The 24,631-nt window shown below is 42.6% G+C and overlaps 1 protein-coding gene across 6 annotated transcripts in view; it reads left to right on the top strand.

Moving 5' to 3' along the window:
* The window catches only part of MANBA (mannosidase beta), an 82,239-nt gene that overhangs the window by 50,208 nt on the left and 7,400 nt on the right, over positions 1-24,631 (top strand). For 5 of the 6 annotated variants that reach the window (XM_077815085.1, XM_077815081.1, XM_077815084.1 and 2 more), the window contains exons 10-14: positions 3,159-3,245; positions 4,062-4,229; positions 13,699-13,917; positions 15,379-15,543; positions 16,183-16,327. In XM_077815085.1, coding sequence (XP_077671211.1) covers positions 3,159-3,245; positions 4,062-4,229; positions 13,699-13,917; positions 15,379-15,543; positions 16,183-16,327 — 784 coding nt within the window. The remainder of the gene's footprint in view (positions 1-3,158; positions 3,246-4,061; positions 4,230-13,698; positions 13,918-15,378; positions 15,544-16,182; positions 16,328-24,631) is intronic. The other variant, XM_077815082.1, reaches the window with a different exon arrangement.

Genomic DNA, 24,631 nt, shown 5'->3' with positions numbered 1-24,631 from the left:
GGAACTGGGAGGAGTGGTAGATACGCTGGAGGGGAGGGATAGGATACAGAAGGACCTAGACAAATTGGAGGATTGGGCCAAAAGAAATCTGATGAGGTTCAATAAGGATAAGTGCAGGGTCCTGCACTTAGGACGGAAGAATCCAATGCACCGCTACAGACTAGGGACCGAATGGCTAGGCTGCAGTTCTGCGGAAAAGGACCTAGGGGTGACAGTGGACGAGAAGCTGGATATGAGTCAGCAGTGTGCCCTTGTTGCCAAGAAGGCCAATGGCATTTTGGGATGTATACGTAGGGGCATAGCGAGCAGATCGAGGGACGTGATCGTCCCCCTCTATTCGACATTGGTGAGGCCTCATCTGGAGTACTGTGTCCAGTTTTGGGCCCCACACTACAAGAAGGATGTGGATAAATTGGAGAGAGTCCAGCGAAGGGCAACAAAAATGATTAGGGGTCTAGAACACATGACTTATGAGGAGAGGCTGAGGGAGCTGGGATTGTTTAGCCTGCAGAAGAGAAGAATGAGGGGGGATTTGATAGCTGCTTTCAACTACCTGAAAGGGGGTTCCAAAGAGGATGGCTCTAGACTGTTCTCAATGGTAGTAGATGACAGAACGAGGAGTAATGGCTTCAAGTTGCAGTGGGGGAGGTTTAGATTGGATATTAGGAAAAACTTTTTCACTAAGAGGGTGGTGAAACACTGGTATGCGTTACCTAGGGAGGTGGTGGAATCTCCTTCCTTGGAAGTTTTTAAGGTCAGGCTTGACAAAGCCCTGGCTGGGATGATTTAACTGGGAATTGGTCCTGCTTCGAGCAGGGGGTTGGACTAGATGACCTTCAGGGGTCCCTTCCAACCCTGATATTCTATGATTCTATGATTCTATGATTCAGTACGATTTTCGCAAGAGAAACATTACATTAGCATTGTATATGACAGGGTCTCCTTCCCTCTGTTTGTGTATATGTCCATGCGTAAACATTCTCTCTGAGATTTGCCTGTACAAGAGAGAAAATTCTTAGATATTCCTTACACTGAGTCCAAATTATTGGAACTTGGTGCCTAAAACTGGGCACCTAAATCTATTTTGGTCACCTAAACAAGGGCTCTGATTTTCAGTGCTTCTGAGCTCCTACAGTTCTCTTTGATTTGTAGGTACTCTAACCTAAATAGGCCATTTAGCTCCGTGCCCAGGCAGAACTCACTGGCCTTATTTAGTAACCTAAATATTGATGTAAGTACCTAAAATTAGGTCATCATTCTGAAAAAATTGAACTTTGATTTTAAAGAGAGGCTTCTCTGAAAATAAACCAAGAAATTTTTTAATATTGATGAATATGAATCTTCTACTTAACTTGCCTCTCTTGCTATCTTATAAAGAGTTGGAAAATGATTCAAAGTCAAGTCATGTAATGGGATAATATCTCAAGGAAAAAGGAAGTAACAATTCACTGGAACTAGTATGCTAAATACCATCTTAGATACTTTTGAGACATGCCTTTATAAAGGGTGTTTGTCTCTACACAGCCTCCGATGGAGCCTGCACAGGTTTGTATTTTTTTTATTAGGCATGATTGTGCACTGATTTTTGCACTTTTTTCCGTTGTAAAGCTTCCGTGATTTTGCATTTATTAATGGATTTTTTAAAAATTGTTTTCAGATCTTTTAGGAAAGACCCACTGAATCATTCACGGAAGGGCATCCTCTCACTGCTGGAAGTGCTTAGCTGGCTCTCCTCTTTCTGCCTGGCATCTTGTCTGGAAAGGTGAGACACCATGTAGGGAGCAAGGCTTTTCCAGCAGCGATGTTTCTGTGACAACATTCTTCAGTAGGTCTTTCCCTTAGTAACCTGAAAATGAAAATACAGGATCTATTAGGAATCTCAAAATCATGGAAACTTTAAAAGGAAAACAGGTTGAAATGGATATCTGACTCATTGGACCGAAATATGTTCAGTTTTTTTGGAATTCCTTTTTTTGAGACATGAATGAAACAGCTTATTTGGATCAGGAGACTATGAAATTACAAGTGATTAATTCAATCAATGTGTAATTGATATTGGTTCATTTTCATTTTTGCCGTTAATCATTAAAATGATGTTAAAATAGTTTAGGGAGTTTCTTATTTTTTTTTAAGTTGTCATGGAGATATCTGCAGGATGTAAACATCAAGGAGGGAGAGAAATTGTCTGGGGTAGCCCAAGAAGGTAGAATTCATTGTATTAAAAATAAGCAAAGAAAAACTTACTTTGAATATCAGGAAAACATTTCTGATTATGGTATCTGTGGAGTAGATTGTCAAGAAAAAGTAGTGAGTTGAGTCAGTTGAAACTGGACTGGACAGAACATTACAAAATATATTGTATGGAATAATCTTGCACTGGTTGTAAGGGAATATAGATAGATTAGGTGACATAAAGGCTTTTCTCAACATTTTGTCATTGACCTTAGAGGTTTCTTGCAAGATATATCTATTTATCCAGGCTTTCTCTGAAGAGATACATTGAGTTATGGGAGGGTCTGGGTTTTTCCCCCACTCTGATGGATGGGAGATATCAGTTCTTTTCTCTCAGTGTTAATTTAAGTTGATCTTGTGTTTTATGTGTTGTGTTGGGAAGCATGTCTGGAGTGTTACAGTAGCTGTACTTTAAATCATAACAAAATTAAATAAACTCATCAGTGTAATGACTTTCTTCTGCTAATAGCTAATGGGGATTTGTTGCTCTACTCATGGGTGTATGCAAAACACGCTGTGAAAGCCATAAGAACTTCATTCACTTATGGACAGAGTATTCCATCTTCACTCATATTGAGTAAAATATGGCTTCCAAGTATTCTTATTGGGAGCAGTGGAGCTACTTGCAAACCATGGGTAAGGTGGAAGAATCTAGATCATAATGATGAAGAAATGGCTTAAAACATTAAAATTGAGGAAATCAACTCTGGGGGTGTATGTGCACATGAAAGTCATCTGGGGTGTATCTGTTTTGGTGACACCTCCAGTATTCATGTACAGTGAGTAAGTTAAAAATTTCTACCTCATCTGCTGTTTAAGACAAATAATTCCATCTGAACTGAAGTCCATGTGAACTGAAAATCATTCACTAAGTGTAGAAAAATATTTGCTGACAGGTTTTTTATTTCCTTTTTCTTGCTCTGTAGATTTGGCAGGATTTTATGTTTGCATGTGCCCTTTACCCAACTGACCAGAACTACTTAGAATCAGTAAGAGCAGAAGTTACTCATCAGGTATGTTGTTCAGTAGTGTCAAGGACCCATATTTCAGTATGCTTGTATTGACTGTTTCATTTCTGTTGTTCATTGTCTGACATGAGTTTCTTTAAAGACTGCAGTCTATTGTGCACTCAAGTAACAAACACACACACAAGCAAGAAAACGGAGTGAGCCTGTAGAAAAGCAAGGCAGAACATGGTGGGCAGAGGAATGTAGAAGTCATCCTAGGGGTAACATGGGGTCCCCCTGTCCTGTCTTCCTACTCTAATCTCACCTCTACTTGTACATGTTTTAGAAGAAGAGGAGATTATATATTTTGCTGGCCTGGGCTGTGTATCATTTCATTATTAATTTTTTTTAAATCTATTTTTCTGGCCAGGCAGGGAAGTTGTTTTTTTGCGGGTTGAAAAAAGTGTTGTGTTATATGCCTTGTGGAAAAGTAAAGATGAAAACATTAAATATTTTGTTCTTTTATAGTCTACCAAAAATGTGAATTTCCAGTAGTTTCAAAGATGTACAAATTTAGGACTTGGTTCTGCAAACTGATGAGTAACTTTATTCATGTGAGTATTCCCTTTGAAGTCTGTATGATTACTCATGGAGTAAAGTTACTGACATGTCAATTTGCAGCATTGGTTCCTTATTCCCTTGGCTGCAATAGTACTGTATCCTTTGGAATCTTTCATATTTCTTGTCATTGAGATCACTTCAGCAAGTGTAGAAACCAGCCAGTATTGTTTGAACTCTGTGCAACTTGCATAAACTTTACAAGATATCCAGTTAAAGGGAAGTAATTGAATTTTAATTTAGAAACTGTGACTTCTATTTCAGGTAAAGAGATTAAAATCTCACCCATGCATCATTTTATGGAGTGGAAACAATGAAAATGAGGCAGCAGTTGCAGGCAACTGGTTCTCCATACCACATGCTGAGATGAAAGTTTATTTCAAAGACTATGTGACACTTTATGTGAAGAACATCCGAGAAATTGTTCTTGCTGTAAGTGAAATTTTCAGGGGCATAGCGCCCGCCCCCAAATTGTCTTGCAAAAGGTTTTAAAGTCTGCAATTTGGGCCAAATTTCCTTGAGTTGTTTAAGGGAACAGATTTACAGAAGCAGTGTGGACATGCTGACAACAATACGTAAAAACCATGGTGAAGACTGCTGTGATTGTGTTTTACAGATTCTCATTGCAGTTTTTGCAGCTTTTCTCCTTGTTCTGGAAGTTTTAGAGCTTTGCTTGATGTCATACAGTGATACCTGCTTGTAATGAAGTTATTTACAGTGAAATTCTGCTTAGAATAGAGTGGATTGAAAATCACAAATTGCTGGACTTTCACTTCTTGTGGGTTATGTAAGGACACAGAATGCAAAAATGAGACCTGTCATTTGCCACCAGTGCCCACTGATGCAGCTCCACTGACTGTGGTAGGAACATAAAGCAGGTTTAGAGGACATGCTGGTAAAAAGGCCTGCAGCCCATGTACAGTCTTTCTGGCACCAGTAGAGTTACATGTGATACAAGACTTGCCTAAAATTCTCAGTGTGGATGCAACAGTAGTGAAACTCACTCCATTTTAATCAGGTTCCACTGCAGTAATTCCAGATTAAATGCTGCATTCCAAAGGGATGATCAAATCCTACTTTACCTTTGTTTTGGCTGATCAGAGGATGAGAGAGAAGACTGATGAAAAAGAAAACATGTTAGAGGGAAAAGGATGAATAAGAATTCCTCTCTCCCAGTCTTGCTGCAGCAACTCTCAGTAGGAGATGGAGTCAAGCTGGTTTACCTATTCCCTTCTTGGAGTGAAGGCATGGCCTTCCAGAGAGGTCCCCTCAGCATCTGGCAGTGCCTCCTACAATTGAAGGGGTAGGAGGGAACCTGCCACCACTTGTGGTGAAGAGCTCTCTCTCTTCTTGCAATGAAACGCCACTGTTTTTGACTTCAGAGAGAGAGTAGACTGAAAGTTGCCTCTGTGACACCAATAAAGAATAAGTTGCTCTACATGGCATTTCATTCCTGAATAGCTATGCAGAGAGTAATGCCTGAACCACAGATGAATGCTTTGATCTCTCTAGCTAGCTAAAATACAGAGTATGCAGTACAGAGATATGCAAAGTGAAACTGACATTCTGCCAGTTAAAACATTTCTCTTCTACCAAGAAATATTAATTTTCTACCCTGCAGTAGCTACCCCCTTATCCCTGTTGCTTCATGGCTCACAGGCTACTTTAGAATACGATGATTTTGGACTAAACTGGTTTTACTGGCTATGCTGAAATTACAGTAGATGCATACCACCATCAATTTATGTGCATCAACCCAGGCAATCAAAGTGTAATCTAAAAACAATATAGATGTTGTCATTAGTGATTGCATGCTTCTGGCTTTAAGGAGCTTGTAGGGCCATTCTAGTCCTGGAAATTTAAGGGTACAGGAAAACCATGAGGGGGAAACTGATAAAAGGGGAAGCTTTGAGAGAAACTGCTCAATAAGGGTGAAGCGACTGATAAACCAAAATGGCTGATGTAATATACTCGACAAATTTCTGCATTAAAGCTTAAATCTAACAAGTTCGTATTGACAACATTGCTAATATATTAACACAACTATGTTTACAATTACTGTCAATATTAATCTAAATTGTTGGTTTCAGAGTAACAGCCGTGTTAGTCTGTATTCGCAAAAAGAAAAGGAGTACTTGTGGCACCTTAGAGACTAACCAATTTATTTTAGCATGAGCTTTCGTGAGCTACAGCTCACTTCATCAGATACATACCGTGGAAACTGCAGCAGACTTTATATATACACAGAGAATATGAAACAATACCTCCTCCCACCCCACTGTCCTGCTGGTAATAGCTTATCTAAAGTAATCGTCAGGTTAGGCCATTTCCAGCACAAATCCAGGTTTTCTCACCCTCCACCCCCCCACACAAATTCACTCTCCTGCTGGTGATAGCCCATCCAAAGTGACAACTCTTTACACAATGTGCATGATAATGAAGTTAGGCCATTTCCTGCACAAATCCAGGTTTGTGTGGGGGGGTGGAGGGTGAGAAAACCTGGATTTGTGCTGGAAATGGCCTAACCTGACGATTACTTTAGATAAGCTATTACCAGCAGGACAGTGGGGTGGGAGGAGGTATTGTTTCATATTCTCTGTGTATATATAAAGTCTGCTGCAGTTTCCACGGTATGTATCTGATGAAGTGAGCTGTAGCTCACGAAAGCTCATGCTAAAATAAATTGGTTAGTCTCTAAGGTGCCACAAGTACTCCTTTTCTTTTAATCTAAATTGTAATATGGACTCAAGAACAACATAGTCCTGATTAGTGTCTTAGCCAAAAATAGTTCTTTGCTCAAAGTGGATTCATTTGTTGTTTGTTAATAACAATAACATAGAGTACTGAGACACTTCACAAAATATGTGATAGATGTGTCACTGTCCTGGAGAACTTATACAATCTAACTCTAACAAATGTGATTTGTCTTGTAATTAAAATTTCTATCTACTGTAAATGCTATTATTATTTTAGTATCAACACATTTAACAGGAATACAAAGGTATGTATTTTAGTTATCATTTTGGGCATAATTCTCCGGTAAGCCACACATGGAAAAATACACACACCATTGTGTACCTGTATTTGTAGGTTCTTCTTTGAGTGCTTGTTCATGTCAATTCCAAACAGGTGTGTGCGCACGCGTGCACAGCAGCCAGAAGATTTTTCTCATAGCAGCATCCGTCGGGTTGGCCTGGGCACCCCCTGCAGTCACACCTTAATGGCGCTCAATATAGAGCCTTGCCGACCCGCCACCCCCTCAGTTCCTTCTTCCTGCCAGTGACAGTTAACTGGAACGTCCCATAGCTCTTGCTTTATCAAGCATCTCTATCTGTGTCATTTGTTTATAGTTCTTCTGTAGTTAATAGTTGTTTAGAGTTTGTTGAGGGTTCTCCCTCCGACTCCCCGGAGCTGTGGTGTGCCATTGTCCCCGGGGTTCAAAAAGTGTGAGGTCTGCACCAAGCGCATATCAAAAAATGACCCAGGAGTTCCGCCCCAGAACTTTGAAAGAGAGAGAACTGCAGCTCAGAGTTCTGCTTATGGAGGCAGCTCTTTGCCCCATTCAGACCTGGGATCTGGGATTCTGCACCCAGCACCTCCTCCTGGCACCATCATCCGGGGAACAGGTGCTAAGGAAGGACTCTTCGCGAGATGCTCGGCACCGTCATGGCTCTTCTCACATCCATTTGGTGGGTAGGCACCGGTCTCAATCGCCGGTGCCTCAGAAGAAAAAGAAGCCGGAGGCAGCTCAGGACTTACTGTGCCTCACGGTGCCGTTCTCACCTCCAAAGAGGGATGAACCGCCGGCACTGGCAGCACCGGCCCGCCCCACAGTACAGTCAAGAGGGAAGCTGGCCATGCTGGCTTGCCTTCTACACAGCACCCCCTGTGCCAGGAGCTCTGGAATGAGAGCCCAGTCATTCCTCTAGTTCTCAACACTCTGCGCCTCGCAGCCCAGCTCCTCTGTGGTCTTCATTTTCGAAAACCTCGGAGTCAGAGTCCGACTCCTGTCGCTCTGGCAGAAGTAGGAGCAGGAGATCCAGGTCGCGTCAAGGGAGACGAGCCTACCTGGCACTGTGGCCTCCACAGTGGCAAAACCTGACGCAGTGGCCCTTCTGGACGCCCTGGGCCTTCCATCAAAGCCAGGGACGAAGCCAGGGATCGCACTCAGCAGCAACATTGGTAGCTTCTGCTACCTTCGTACCACCTTCTGCAGCTTTGGTGCTCTCCGGCACACTGCGGCCAGCTACTGAGGTGCCGCCGCTTACATCGACGCCGTCGGCTGTGGCATCATCGCCAGACTCATTGGTACCGGCACCGACATCTGCACCAGCACCAACAGCAATGCCAACAGCGCCACCTACAGCCCTGGCGTAGGTGTCTTCTGTCCCAGCACCAAGGGGCACAGCACCGTCCGGGTCACCACCATCCCGGGATCCCCAGGACTCACGGGACCCCTTGGGCGCTGATGGGAGGGACAGCTGCCCTTTACGAGGGCTTCTTCCTCTTTCTTGCTAGATGAGGCGCTGGCAGGCACCACTATAGCTCCAGGCTTGGAGGACAGCAGGGTGTTGCAGCAGTTGCTGCGGCGAGTTGCCCAGGGCCTGGGTATTCAGGCAGAGGAGGTAGTGGAGGATGCGGATCCCACGGTGGATATCTTCCCGCCCTCTGGACTGCACGCATTGGTCTGCCTCTTATCAAGACCATATTGGACACGATCAAAACTTCATTGCCACCCACAGCTAAGTGCAATGAAAGGTGCTACTTTGTGCCATCTAAGGGCTATGAGCATCTGTACTCACATCCACCGCCTGATTCCCTTGTCGTGGACGCTGCCAACCAGTGTGAGCAGCAAAGCTACCAGGGACCCTCCCTTAAGAACAGGGAGGTGAAAAGACTCGACCTTTTCGGAGAAAGGTCTATTCTATGGGCGGGTTGCAGCTCCACATTTCAAATCAGCAACTACTGAATAATACATGTGGGGCAATGGCAAAATTTGCAGAGCTGCTGCCGCAAGATTCCCATGCCGAGTTCTTGGCCTTGGTTGAGGAAGGTAAGCTCATTTCCCGAGCTTTCCTGCAGGCTGTGCTGGACAGAGCTGATGTGCCCACGAGGGCTGATGGCTACAGGTGTGGCCATGAGAAGGGGCTCCTGGCTTCAGGTCTCTGGTCTCCCTTACAAGGTCCAGCAGACCATACAGGACCTTCCCTTTGAGGGTGTGACTCTGTTTTCCGGAAGGATGGATAAAAGGCTTCATAGCCTAAAGGACTCGAGCCACCCTCAAGTTGTTGGGCCTTCACACCCGTGCCACACAGCGGTTCTACCAACAACAGAACAACTCGCTCCTATCTCTAGGGGCAGTGGAAGAGGTTCCTCAGAAGCAGAAGGGCGTTCCCGGTATTTCCCATCCTAGACCTGCGGGAGCTCAACAACTTCATGAAGAAACTCAAGTTCCGCATGGTCTCTTTGGCCTCCATCATCCCATCATTGGATCCAGGGGACTGGTACGCCACCCTTGACTTGAAGAACACATACTTTCACATAGCAATCACACTGCCCCATCTCAGGTTTGTGGTGAGCAAAAACCACTAGCAGTTCACAGTCCTCCCGTTTGGCCTGTCAGCGGCACCTCGAGTGTCTACCAAGTGCATGGCAGTTGTGGCCGCATTCCTGCACAAGTGGCAGGTACAGGTGTTCCCATACTTCGATGACTGGCTCATCAAGGGCCACTCCAAGACTCAAGTGGAGGCACAAGTCGACTTCATAAGAGCGACGTTTGACAAACTGGGCCTCCTTCTGAACAACGGGAAATCAACGCTGTCCCTGATTCAGCGGATAGAGTTTATAGGGGCAATACTGGACTCGACTTAAGCCAGGGCATACCTCCCAGAAGTGAAGTTCCAGGCCCTGGGTGACATCATTCGAGGTCTCAGGTATTTCCCCATCACCACAGCTAGGAATTGCCTGAAACTTCTACGACACATCGCTGTTTGTACCAATGTGGTGCAGCATGCCAGACTCAGACTTCAACGTCTTCAGTCATGGCTAGTGTCGGTGTATCGGCCAGGCCGGGACAGCTTGGACAGGATTGTGACCCTGTCTCACCAGGTCCTCAACTCCTTCCTGTGGTGGTTCGATCCACAGGTACTATGTCCAGGGGTCCCCTTCACCAGCCCTCAGCCGTCTCTCTCGCTAGCGACGGATGCACTGGGCTGGGGAGCACATCTGGGAGTCCTCAGGACTCAAGGCCTCTGGTCTTGGGCAGAGCTCACTCTCCACATCAATGTCAGAGAGCTGAGACTTTCCGAACCTACTTATCAGGGAAATGTGTATCAGTAATGACAGACAACACCACGGTGATATTCTGTATCAACAAACAGGGGTGCATGCTCCACTCCCCTGTGCCAGGAAGCACTCATGTGGGACTTCTGCGTAGAGCCTTCAATACACCTTCAAGCATCGTACCTCCCCAGGATATTGAATGAGTTGGTGGACTATCTCAGCAGGTCATTCCACGGACACAAGGGGTCCTTACGCCCAGACATTGCGAACTCAATCTTCCAACAGTGGGGATTTCCCCAGATAAACCTGTTCGCCAAACAACGCAACAGGAAGTGTCTGCAATTTTGCTCCTTCCTGAATCGCAGTCTGGGCTCCATCACAGATGCATTCCTCCTCCCATGGGGAGACCATCTCCTTTACACGTTTCCGCCTATTCTGCTTGTTCACAAGGTACTCCTCAAAATGTGACGGGAACGAGCTTCAGTGATACTGATAGCTCCAGGTTGGCCTCGCCAGCACTGTTACACATCGCTTCTGGAAATGTCTGTGGAAGCCCCAGTTACCTTGCTGCTCTTCCCGGACTTATTGACCCAGGGTCATGGTGGTCTCCAGCACTCGAACCTCAAGTACCTGCACCTCATGGCATGGAAGCTCCATGGCTGAACCCAATAGAGGTCTCCTGTTCAGACCTGGTCAAACAAGTCCTCCTTTGCAATAGAAAGCCCTCCACCAGGGCTACCTACCTTGCCAAGTGGAAGAGATTCGCAATCTGGTCAGCGCAACGCGGTTCGTCACCTGTGCTCGCCTCTTTACTGCTTATATTGGACTATCTTGTCCACCTCAAGCAGCAGGGGCTGTCCATGTCGTCACTAAGGGTTTGGCCACCAAAATGTGTTGTTCATGTCCATTCCAATATCCACCCTCCTACTCCTCTGTCAGAGTCGCTGGCAAGAAGGAACTGAGGGGGTGGCGGGTTGGATGGGCTCTATGCTGAGCGCCATGAAGGCGCGACTCCAGGGGGCACCCAGGCTGACCTGACAGATGGTGCTATGGGAAAAATCTTCCGTCTGCCATACACATACCTGATTGGAACGGACATGAACAACACATCTTGAAGAACAGCAGTTACGAGAAGGTAAGTAATCATTTTTTTCTAGGTTTCTATCATTTCTATGATCATGTACACAAACTGTGTTACTGTGCATGCAGATGGCTTAGTGAAATGCTTCTGATAGGCATCTTATGTCACCTGATTTGACTGCACAGTGTCTCCAATCCAGTAAAGCACTGAAGTGTCTGCTTCACTTTAAGCATATAGATGGATAGATTTTTAAAGCCAGAAGAAACCATTACGATCTTCTGTCTGAACTCCTATGGCATAACACAAGCCATAGAATTTCACCAAGCAATTTCTCCATCAAGCCAATTACATCTGGCTAAGCTAGAATCTATCACTTGGAAAAACATCCAGCCTTCATATCAAGGCTTCAGTGATGGAGAATGTAGCATATCCTTAGATAAGCAGTTCTTGTGATTAACTGTTCACACAGTTAAAAACGAGTGAATGAAATTACTTGTGCTTAAACTGAAGCCTGTGGCTAACTGCTTTGCTATATTGGAGCTAATAGTGGTAACTGTGAATGTAGAACCAAGGGCTTCCCTTACTGAAAATGTGTCCCTAAATGTTTTATAATTTCAAAGAAACCCTTCAGTATTTGGCACTGACGAGAGGCAGTGTGTAGTAGTGGTTAAATATATGTAATTTGAAACAACTGTAAATCCTGCCCTTCATAAAGTTGCATCTGGCCTAAAATGCACAGCCAGGTCAAACAAAACCAAAGCACAATGCCACAGACTGTAATGACAGCATATTTTGAATGTATTAAGACTGAGGCTTGTTGGTTGTCTGTAACAAGGGGGGAAAAAAGGGAAAAATCTTAGCATTGCTGCTGCAAAAGTAATCATTTTACTTAAAGGAACTGTCTCACCACACAAATGTTAATGATAATTTTGTTTATTTTCCACTAGAAGTGCTTTAAATAGCTGTTACTAATAATGTAGACACATTTAAAGATAGGAAATCCCTTGATCTGAGGCAAGAGAATCCCTTTCCCTAAGATTTTCAAAACTGAACTTTAGTTTCAAATTCCTCTCCACTCAGAACGTAGCCTACATTGTACTAGCAGATGAGGCTAATAAGCTTCCATGGGCAAGAAGTAGCTGGATTCCTCCTGCTTTGCAACTTATTATTCACACCTAGAGTTGGATACACTGAGGATAGACTCCACTTTCTGTCCTGGGCTTAATAAAGTACTAGTTATCAATTAAGGGCCAAATTGTGGAGTTTTTCACACTGCTCACAGTAGCGGGCAGTGCATAGCCTCCGTGCCCCAGGGGGACAACTGGGAGGCATTGTGTTTCAAAGGAGTACAGTTCCTCTAATAAAAAGAAAAGGAGTACTTGTGCCACTTTAGAGACTAACCAATTTATTTGAGCATAAGCTTTCATGAGCTACAGCTCACTTCATCGGACGCATACTGTGGAAAATACAGAAGATGTTTTTATTCACACAAACCATGAAAAAATGGGTGTTTATCACTACAAAAGGTTTTCTCTCCCCCCACCCTACTCTCCTGCTGGTAATAGCTTATCTAAAGTGATCACTCTCCTTACAATGTGTATGATAATCAAGGTGGGCCATTTCCAGCACAAATCCAGGTCCCCGTCCCCCTCCCCAAAAAAACAAACCCACTCTCCTGTTGGTAATAGCTTATCTAAAGTGATCACTCTCCTTACAATTTTTTTTTTTTGGGGCAGGGGGGAAGAAAACCTAGATTTGTGCTGGAAATGGCCCACCTTGATTATCATACACATTGTAAGGAGAGTGATCACTTTAGATAAGCTATTACCAGCAGGAGAGTAGGGTGGGGGGAGAGAAAACCTTTTGTAGTGATAAACACCCATTTTTTCATGGTTTGTGTGTATAAAAACATCTTCTGTATTTTCCACAGTATGCATCCGATGAAGTGAGCTGTAGCTCACGAAAGCTTATGCTCAAATAAATTGGTTAGTCTCTAAGGTGCCACAAGTACTCCTTTTCTTTTTGCGAATACAGACTAACACGGCTGTTACTCTGAAACCAGTTCCTCTAATGGTATCCCTATTGTACTATGAGGAGATTAGGTAATTTATGACACCACTTGAACGGTATGCAGTATATTCCTCCCTCACAAATGTGTCCAGTCAGTTTTGCTGATTTCAATAGGAGGGGGCGGTGGAGCCCTGGAATAGTTTTCTCTCTGTCCACTTCTTCAGTGGGAGCATCTGGCTGGTACCTGAGGGCCTGATTCATGCAGTGTTTACATGGCCATGAAGGGGAGGAGGAATCATAGAAATAGAAAGTGGTAGTACATCCTGTTAGGCCTCTGATTCCAGAAATTAGAAACGATTACATGTGAGGGAGGAGATGAATGTCAGGGCACAAAAGCAAAATGTTTCCTAGGCAGTGACTCAGCAATTTGGCAAAGGCATTTTGGTTTCACTCCCCAAAGTAAGGTCTGGATATTGAAATGTTAGAACCAATCACTTTATTATGGTGTGTTTTGTTTTGTTTACCCAGGAGGATAAGAGTCGTCCTTATATTACATCCAGTCCAACAAATGGCAAGGAGTCTGTTAAAGAAGGCTGGCTCTCCCAAAATCCTTATGACACCCATTATGGTGACACTCACTTTTATGATTACTTCAGTGACTGCTGGAACTGGACAGTGTATCCTAAAACTCGGTTTGCCTCGGAGTATGGATTTCAGTCCTGGCCCTCTTTTAGTACATTGGAAAAGGTAAGGCAAAGCTTCCATTTTCATAGCTTTCCTGCTCCCTGTTCCCTTTTGGTCTTGACAGTGAATTACTGGTCAAGAAACTCTGGGTCCGTGACTATAGTTGAAATGACACAAATTCCTTATTAAGAGGAAATGTTAGGTTTAATATGACTAGTAGAGACAGCGTGGGATGTACATCTTTCCCCTTTTAATACATAAAACTTGGTTCCTCTCATGATAGCCAAGATAAATACCTACAGTCCTAATTTATTACCATAGGTCATTCTTGCTGTGTCAGAGTCCACAGCATTGCTATAATTTATTATAATCTATGTTTTCAAATTTGCTTTTCCAGTTTTAAACAATTGGGGACACATTCTTGAACTCTCTAAACACAGGAGCTTGTATTGATTAAAGTATTAAGACACTGATTGTTGAATCCTGTCTCCTCACATCACAAACTTAACTCTTGATTAACCGTTACACACAGCTTCCACCTCCATTGGATCAGAACCAAAAATACGTTGTGCATTTTTACTTGCTGTAGTAAAAGCAAGCCGGCTAGTGACCGATTAGTGAGCTTGTCTTTTATATCATATGCACTGTCGTTGTAGCTGTGTCAGTCCCAGGATGTTAGAGAGACAAGATGGGTGAGGTAATATATTTTATTGGACCAGCTTCTGTTGGCGAGAGAGACAAGCTTTCGAGCTTACACAGAGCTCTTCTTCAGGTCTGGGAAATGTACTCAGAGTGTCTCAGCTAAATACAAGGTGGAACAGGTTGTTTAGCATAAGTAGTTAACGCACATTTCAGGGGACCATTCAAGGTGAAGTGGCATGTTGACATCCCTCCATAGGAGGGAAAGGAATAGGGGGAGACAGCTGTGGGGCAGGGGGTTGTTAGTGGGTTATAGATTGTTGTAATAAGTCATAAATCTGGTGTTCCTAGTCAGTCCATGATTTTGAGCAAAGTTATGAATATAAGCTCCCAGGCTCGTCCACTGACAACAACCCCACTCTTCTCTCCCCCTCCCCCCCCCCCCCCGAGCCCTCTCTCTGAAGCTGTTTTTCCCTCCTCACTTCCTTTCCCCTCTCCTTGGCCACTGACTCTGTGAAAGCTTTGAAAATTCTACTGTAGGACAAATAAGTGAAGTTCTACAAAACCAGCAGAGCCACCCCTGCCTGTGTGCTGAGCCTTCTGAATTTGGCCCTCTGTGCCGTGGTCTGTCCATCTGTAAGAATATAACAGTTACTCCACCAGGTGTTGTGGGCTTCAAGACTTAAAGGTACTCAGATGAAAGGCACTACAGAAACATAAAGTATTATTTTAAATACTCTAGGTGATGGCAAGAGGCTGAAATGGATATTATTCACCTTTCTTGCTATTCAGCAATCGATAAGTACCTGGTCCCAAAGATCAGGAGCATGCATGTTTTGCCATTTCTTTATGATCCATTTTCAACCTCTTCTGTGTTTTCAAAAGGTTTCCTCTACAGAGGACTGGTCTTATACAAGTCATTTCTCCCTCCATCGACAGCACCATGCAGCTGGTAACGACCAAATGCTTCATCAGGCTGGACTTCACTTCAAGCTGCCCCAGAACACAGATCCTCTAAAACGGTTCAAAGATACGATTTACCTTACTCAGGTAACCGTGTGTCACAATCTGGTGACAGATGCTTCTATCTAATACAGCCATCGTTGTTATTAGCAGCTAGGGGGCCTGGTCTCGGTCAGTATGTTAGGCACTGAAGATACATATTATAGTGAGATAGTCCTTGCCTTGAAGAATTTACAATATAATTTAATGTGGGTAAATTTTGTGTGTCCCTGACCCTTTGTAGTGGAGAGAACAGGGCATGAAAAGCCTCTCCAATTTCCCCTCTTTGTTTCCCTTCTCCCGCACCAGGACTAGTGATCATCTCAGGGGATACTTCTTCCATGCAGCATAAATTACTCCAGAGAAAATGGGAAAGGCAGGAAGAAGTTGGGCCTTGACCCTCTACACTGACCCAGAGAGCAGGTTGGACACACTGATTGCAGCAGGCTAGGGAAAGATTATACCTCCTTGCCACACAACACCTTGCTGAAATCCCCTTGTAACAGCACTTTTCCTGTACTGTCTCTTGGTCAGAGTTGTGCCTTTTAGGTACAATCTAGCTCAAAGAGAGCATGAAAAGCCCTGTCCGTCTTTCTCTCGCTGACCCACACAAACACACACACAATGTTTTGAGAATAGTTAACCAAATTAAAAATAATCCTCTTTTTAATATATTTGCTGAACAAGGTTATGCAAGCCCAGTGTATAAAGGCAGAAACGGAGTTCTATCGGCGTAGTCGAAGTGAGATAACCAATGGAGAGGGACATACAATGGGATCACTCTACTGGCAGCTCAATGATATCTGGCAGGCCCCCTCATGGGCTTCTCTAGGTAAGTCTTCCAATTGCCATCAATGAAACCTCTAATTGTGCTTTTTAAATTTCTTTTTATTATCTATAACTTTTTTCATCAGAAATACCAGTTCAAGAATAAGGCTCACCATTATTGCCTGGATAACATATTTCTAACCATCTACTAATACATCTCAGCAAACTGGTTTGCAGGATAAGCCTGATACTAAAACTGAGCAGGGATGCAAAGCTGTTGGTCTTGATATGTCATCCTCCTCAAATACAAACAAAACGAAGAGGAAAACAAACCTTTCAGTGTATCCACTCGTTAGTGTTTGTTTCAGAGTACAGTAACCACCAATCGTAAATGTAGATCCAAGAACCTTTATAACACAAGGCGAAGATGCCCTATAATTCTTTCAGTGATGCAGGCCCTAGTTTAACTTTTATATCTTTTAATTTAAGCAATATTAATGTCTTTTGAGTATACGACAATATTTAAAACAAACAAGCATAACTGCTATGGAGTGGTAGCCGCACTGTAGTTAAGGTTGAAGTTAGCTCCTCATTATAAACCTAACTTTTCAACAAAAAGAAAAGGAGTACTTGTGGCACCTTAGAGACTAACAAATTTATTTGAGCATAAGCTTTCGTGAGCTACAGCTCACTTCATGGGATGCATTCGATGAAGTGAGCTATAGCTCACAAAAGCTTATGCTCAAATAAATTTGTTAGTCTCTAAGGTGCCACAGTACTCCTTTTCTTTTTGTAAATACAGACTAACACGGCTGCTACTCTGAAACCTAACTTTTGAACATCTCCCTAGCTTCCCCTGAAAGAAATTGATCTTCCTTAAAGCTTACATGCCACAGCTCATCCAGGATAGTTTTTCTGAGGAGTGTGGTAAAACTCAAAGATTTTTGTTTTGTTTTTTTTTAATTTTTCCATCTCCAGAGTGGCGAAGCCTCGAAACTCCAAACTAGTTTTAAGTATCAGAGGGGTAGCTGTGTTAGTCTGTATCCACAAAAACAATGAGGAGTCCAGTTCACCTTAAATACTAAGAGATTTATTTGGGCATAAGCTTTCGTGGGTAAGAAACCCACGATGCATCTGAAGAAGTTGGGTTTTTTTACCCACGAAGGCTTATGCCCAAATAAATCCGTTAGTCTTTAAGGTGCCACTGGACTCCTCATTGTTTTTGTGCAACCTAGTTTTGTTTGTTTGTTTGGTGTTGCTGCAGAGAAGTGCCTTTTAGTATTGTGGAAAAGGTTGGAAAGATCTAAAGAGTTGTTTTTAGTGCATATGGAGAGCAGTATTTTTAGGGAAGCATACCAATAAATGAGGGTTAGCTATATTTACATAAATATAAAAAAACATATAATCATTCAATAAGCTGAAAGATTATGATGTTTTTTCTTAGTAATAAAAACATCTAATTTCTCAGTCAATGTGTGTGGAACTTTGCAATATGTCAAGACACACTAGGACTAAATTAGTTGAAGAATCTATAGTTCTAATTAAATAGCATATAATGTGATCTGTATATATCCAACAATGTGTTTTATTTCACAGCATAACGGGCCTAGTTTAGGTTGAGTGCAGATGTGTAACTTGCTTGGGTAATAAATAGTAAGTGAAGGAGAACTGCATGGTCTGAGGGAAGTGGCTGCATTCCGTAACTGCTTATATCTAGGTGACCGTATTTTGAGGTTTAGGGGTTTTTTAAGGTGGAAGGACTGTTCTGTGGAAGTATATAATACATTTACCTACTTGTTATATGATGCTTATCATCTTTACATCTCAAAGCATTTTACAAAAGAAGGCAGTATCATTATCCCCATTTTACAGATGGGAAAACTAGAGGTAAAGTGACTTTCCCGAGGGACATCCAGCAGGCTAGTAGTAGAGCTGGGAATTGAACTCAGGTCTGTTGAATCCCAGTCCATTACCCTATCTATGATTTCAACCTCAGTTATTTCTTAATTATTGTTTTAGTTTACTGATATATGCTGCAGAGAAGAAGTTCATAGTTAAAGAAATGTTGGAATATGGTCAGTTTATGAAAAGGAGTTAAACATAGTTTTTTCTACACCTGCCCCTGGGTCCACCTGCCAATTTTTGTGGTTTTACAGTGACATCTTCTTACTTCTTAAAGTTTTTCTCTTCCCTTTTCCTGTGTGGAAGACCTCCACCTCAAAAAACAGAGGAAACAACTATAGTGAATCTGTCTTTAAACAACACGCTGCTTTACCTTGGCCTCATGATGTCAGCCAAGACAGTAGTCCAGCCTTAACACTGAGGTTCCTCGACTTCGTGAATTTATGCTGTAGAAACATAGTGTTTTAATGTTTGTTTTTCTGAATTTCGCTATAATCGACAAATTCTTACAAAATAAGTACCTTAAAAAGAAGGAGGAAAAAAACTTAGTAAAATGTCTCAATGTACAGATGCATTGACAGATGATCTGATGTGATGAACATAAGGATGATTTTTTTTAACTACAGAACAACTAACGTCATCACAGCATATGTCTTGCATAGTTTAATTAGTCATAGCCTTATTAATGTCAATTTTCAGAAAGGAAGCTCAGCAGAGATACTGCTGTCCCTTTGTTTCATTTTATTCATTTTAGTCAGTGGATTGAGGAAAAATTTAATTTTCATTTAATTAGGCAATGCAATAGAGGGAGTTTTGAAATGCAAATGTTGGAATTAGTTTTCTTTGCATTTCAAAACCACACTTCTGCATTTCTTTAGGTTGCACAGTGGCATTGCTGATGAATACTTCCTTTATTTAGATTTGTTCTTTCATAAATGGCGTGCCATGGAGGGGTTTACATAATTTTCCATATAGAGTGGAAGTGTGTTCCTTCTTGAAATGGGAAGAGAATTGAGAATTAAGTATTTGTTTATATATTAAAAACATTTACCTGGAAAGTAAGAAAACACAGTGAAGCCCTCTTGTCTGCATGTGACTCTCTGCCTCCCTTCAGAAGTCAGTGTATCTCCTCAGATTTTGAATGTTTGATTATGATTTTGGAGCCACTTGTGCTGCATTGATTGCTTTAGCATCTGTGTGGTGTGTTTTCAGTGAAGAATGCTAAGCTGTAGCTGGAATTTCTGCACCTTCCTGCACAGATGTCACCTTGAGGTATCTGATTCAGCTATCAGGAGTTTTACAGATTGCTGAGTTTTATTGGTTAGAAGTGTGGGTCCAATACTTAGTGTCCAGTGAGCTGAAACCACAGGGTTTTAAAAAAAATAGATTTAAATTTGTGAGATTGGATGTGAGGAAAGAATTCAGCAGTATGTTTCTCGGGTTGTGTTAAATGGCGCTGAGCAATTAATTTAGAATCCGTTACAGTGAAGAAAGCTATCTTCTAGATGTTAGATGAAAAGGCTTCAGGAAACAGTGAAAGATCTGGGCAGTGATGTCTTATTCCAGAGTGAGTCATCACCTCTTGTTCTGAACGTTGATGTTGTGATCTAAAGTACAGTCCCTGTTGTGTATGTCATAATTTGGAAGAGATTTGGGAACTCAGATTTAAACAACAGTTCATTTAAACACAGAAAACTAGTCCCAGGTTTGTTTTTAAATAGCTTTTGCCCCATGTCATACGTGCCTACAACAGGAATAGTTAAAGCCAGAAATTTTCACACTGGCTGCTCCTTCCCAAGATTTCTCACTGCCATTTTTACATCAAGAAATCTTTTTAAGTAAATCCAGACAGTCAAGCTTAAACACTTGAGCTGTCTACTTTGCAGCCAGCATGAAGAGGGCTTATCTCTCAATTCTACCAAAAGTCACTGTCACAGTTGCAGCAGCCATAGTAATGGCTCCAAATATTCTGTGATTCTTGGCTGCAGAATTAACTGTACAATCCATCCCTTGCTGTGGAACTGTGCTCCAACATGTAGGCTGTTGTCTTGTATTATTTAAAAAAACATTTATTTGGCCTTTGGTTACAGGGAAAAACAACACTTTAAAACATGGAGAAGGTGTAACTGATGTAGTGGTATCTGCTTGGGTCTGCAGAGAGCATGAAACAGTAGCTGGGGAGGTGTGCACTTCTCCCATTAATGTCAATGAGATGTGAAAGCGAATGATAAGTTTAAATGTCAGCATTGTTAACAATTGTTCATTTCTGATCAGTTTTGCCAAAACATCCAGTTTTTTATCCCCCAATTGTGAGCCATCTTGCACTTCCCACACCACTGTATATGCAACACCCGGAAGTCATGGAATCATAGAATATCAGGGTTGGAAGGGACCTCAGGAGGTCATCTAGTCCAACCCCCTGCTCAAAGCAGTACCGATCCCCAATTAAATCATCCCAGCCAGGGCTTTGTCAAGCCTGACCTTAAAAACTTCTAAGGAAGGAGATTCCACCACCTCCCTAGGTAACCCATTCCAGTACTTCACCACCCTCCTAGTGAAAAAGTTTTTCTTAATATTCAACCTAAACCTCCCACACTGCAACTTGAGACCATTACTCCTTGTTCTGTCATCTGCTACCACTGAGAACAGTCTAGATCCATCCTCTTTGGAATCCCCCTTTCAGGTAGTTGAAAGCAGCTATTCTTCTCTTCTGCAGCCTAATGGTCATACCATTGAACCCAAGAAAGCCTTTTGTATATATTAAATCGAGAACCCACTCAGCCCCAAATCACACATGATATCCACTAAGCTCAAGAGAAAAATGAATTCTTGGTTCTATAAAGTAATCTTACCTTGAGTTTCTGCACCAACAAATCTATGCTCCTGAAAACATCCCACACAACTGTGACAGCGTGGCAGTTTTTTTTCTACAGATATCAGAATTGGCAATTTGGCTCAATAGAACACAAAGCATTTACCATCGCTACACTTCATATCAGTCAGGTCCATGTACTTTATCCACTGTCTGAGCTTACTCGCTACAAAACAGACACGCTTGGGCCTCACAGCAGGTTCCATGAAAGTATCCAGAGTCCCCAGTCCCTGCCACAGGGATGGGAGGATGCAGCAAAATGAGATTGTCAGGTCTTTTCCAATAGCCTTGAGCTCAATTGTTATATATTTCTCTCTGAGTGAGGGATGGGCTGAATACCTGATCCCTATAAATTCCCTTAACCTGAAGATGTTAAACTGCCCTCCTGCAAAGTATTGCCTGTTTGGCAAGTCTCTGCCAGACCTAGCAGCATCCTTTAAGACTAAACCCTGGGGAAGCCCACCCACTTTATGAATCATTTGACAGTGCCGCAAGAGCATCCCCGTGTAAATGTGCTAGCAATGGTACAAATACTGTCACTTACCTCGTACCCACCACTTTTCATCTGTCAGTCTCAAAGTGCTTTACAAAGGAAATAAGCATCATCATCTTCATTTTACAAATAGGCAAATGCAGGAAAGTGACTTACTAGGGTCACCCAGTAGGCCAGTGGTAGAGCTGGGAAGAGAACCCAGGTGTCCTGAACCTCAGTCCAGTATTCTATCCACTAAGCCACACCAGATAACCAACAGTGTCTCAGCTTAGCGATCAACTCAGTCTTTGTAATGAAGGCAATAAAATCTCTTCCATAAAAGGGTTAACTGGCTACCACTGGCATCAGAAAACAGTCAATCTGTGCACATAGCTTTTAGTGACAGAAATACATTCTGCCTCTACAGCCCTAGAATAAAAGGCTTTTCTTGAGTTCATGCAGTTGTAGACCTAGGAGCCCTTTTGATGATCAAGTTATGGATATCCCTTATCACTAAATGGGACACTATGCTTCTACTTTGGCATACATTTCTTAGTTACAGGCCAGGGCCTGTGCTTTTAAAGGAAGTGGGTAGAGAAGGAAATTCTTTCTACTGTTCTCTCCTTGGCTTTTTCTAAAGTCTGACCAGGGCTTTTCTGAAAGATGGGTCCAAATTAGGCACAAAGGGAGGTGGAGGGATGCTTTACAGGAGGCTCCAAAAGCCTTCCTCCAATTTTTGACACTCTTTTCAAGTGTGCTAACTTGAGGCTGTATGAAAGCCTGCTTCTCTAAGCCATTACCCGAGCTTCAGCCATCATCTGCAAATGCACAATTTCCTGAGGGCTGGTTGCTGGCTCAGTAAAGAAAATCTGGAGATGGTGGCTATGGGGATAGATTTAAGTCACCTATTTAGTACCATTTTATCTTAACTTAAAGGCCACAGGTAATGGACCAAGTTTTGGGTAAAGGCAGTCTGCTGTATAACAGTATCTTACCTACTTATCAAAATTAAATTACATTTATGTTCTCATTATCATCATCCAATGAATGGGCACTACCAAGAAAATTCCCCCCACCACCCCCATCACATTTGCCAAAACAGGTGAGTCACAGATAGTGCACAGTCCCACAGCCATTAGGCTAGAGATAACTATTCCCCATCAACCCATAGCCAGGGGCTTGCACCCTGAAGAGAAGCTAGGGTGGAAGAGGTAGGGGGGGAAATGGAGATTTTCTGAAAGTTTTAGATTTTCAAGCCTTCATTTTTCTTTACGTAAGCACCACACTGAATCTAACATGCTGCTTGCTGAAATCTCACTCCATAACTTAGGGCCAGGGTGAAGCACAACCAACTAATCAAATATTCAACCAGCCACGTCTTCTCAAATATAATTGAAATACCAGCTTTATTTCTGCTTCCAGTGATAGTTCAAATAGGTTCCTGGCAGTCCCTTTCAGCTGTTTCATCTTTCGTATCAGCTGGTGCTTATTAGTCTGTGTCTTTTGCTGCATCTAATTCCTTTTCAGCTTCCCCATTTGCCACCTCCGTCCTACTGCAAACAGCATTTTTAGTAGAGACTTTTCTCATTTTAATGTTTGGCAGTTTCTTCAGATCGCCATCCCATTCTCTGAAAATTTTAAGCCAAAACCACCAGCTTTCCCCCAGATGATTTCTGTGATGCAGTTGTGTTATCAGTTCACAGATCTGTGGCATATTGAAAAGTGAAAACATGGGCTTTTAGCATAAAATAAATTGAATTTAATATCAAGCTAAATGTCAGGGGATGCTCTTTGATATGCTTCATTTTCATATTTTAATCCAATAAAAGCCTTAATTTTCAGAATGTAAATGAAGCTGCTACAGAATTTCCAATCTGCTAAATTAGCGTGCACTGAAAACATGGGCCTTGCCACAGAAATTAGTCTGAGCTTGCAGCAGACTCTGCTCGAAACCTACGGCTAAAGGCACCTGTTGCAAAGACTGCCGAAATCCCTGAGATTCTCATGGCAATCTTGAAGGCTTGAGAACTGCACTGCCTCCCCCGACTCAAAAAGCCTGATGCCCTTTCTCCAGAGAATGCCCATATATTTTTCTTTGCTGTCTACACAACGCGGCATCCATTTTAGAGACAAGAAGCTGTCACACATTTTGCTTTGTTTTGGACCAGCTACTCCCAGTCCAAGCCTCCACTTTCTCTTGTTCATTCAAGTTTTCTGAAGTCCCACAAGAAGCACGTGTAATTTAAATCAAACGAACCACAGAGTTAGCCCCATCTCTGAATTTTACCGTGGCCTCCTGTCTCCCTGTGTGTCTGCCATTTAGACTATAAACGGTTCAGAACCGGGATTATCTTTGTGTACTAGACAGCACCCACACACTGTCTGAGCTAAAAGACTTATAATAAAGTTACCGATGACTTGTATGTTTGAAGAAGCTCTATGAAATATCTGGTACTGAATAGCGACTAGGCTCAGCAACCCTCCAGAAACCCTTTTTAGATTTCACCCTTTAATGCAAGTCAACAGCATTATGGTAAAACTGGAGTTCTTCCCTGTGCTGTCAACCTGCACTGGCCACGCTTTGGTGTCAAACTTAGAAACCAAGGCTGTCTCAGAGATAATGCCCAGGATACTGAAATGTACAAAGTTGTACGTACTTCTAAACAAGCACCAAAGCAAAGCAGAAGCTTTTGGTTATTGCAAATATCTTCCAACATCATGAGCTTTGTTCATGTTATCTCAGATGAAAAGCCACAAACCAAAATTGGACAGGGTATAATTTTCTTTCATCATAAGGTTATGCAGACGAATTGGTGCCTCTTTTTAGTGATATGCCAGTGGAGAGGATATATGGCTGAGCAAGGATGGAGTTAAAATGTTAACATTAAAATATTCACCTAGATAGGAAAGGAGTAGGGAGAAGATGGACATTGACACAAAGATCCATATTTTCAGAATGCTACATAATGCGTGTTCTTACAAGACTACTTTTCTGGAAGTATCACGCCTGGGGAAACTCCACTATGGCTGGCTCACCCACTGTGCTGAGCTTTATACCAGATTTTGGTGGTATTTGTGAGGAGATGACATTTGATGGTTTCTCTAATCTGTGAATGACTGAA

Source organism: Eretmochelys imbricata, chromosome 4, assembly GCF_965152235.1.
Source record: "Eretmochelys imbricata isolate rEreImb1 chromosome 4, rEreImb1.hap1, whole genome shotgun sequence".
NCBI classification, from domain to species: Eukaryota; Metazoa; Chordata; order Testudines; family Cheloniidae; genus Eretmochelys; species Eretmochelys imbricata.
Note: the sequence above shows the minus strand (reverse complement) of the source record. Positions and strands in the feature narration are given on the sequence as shown.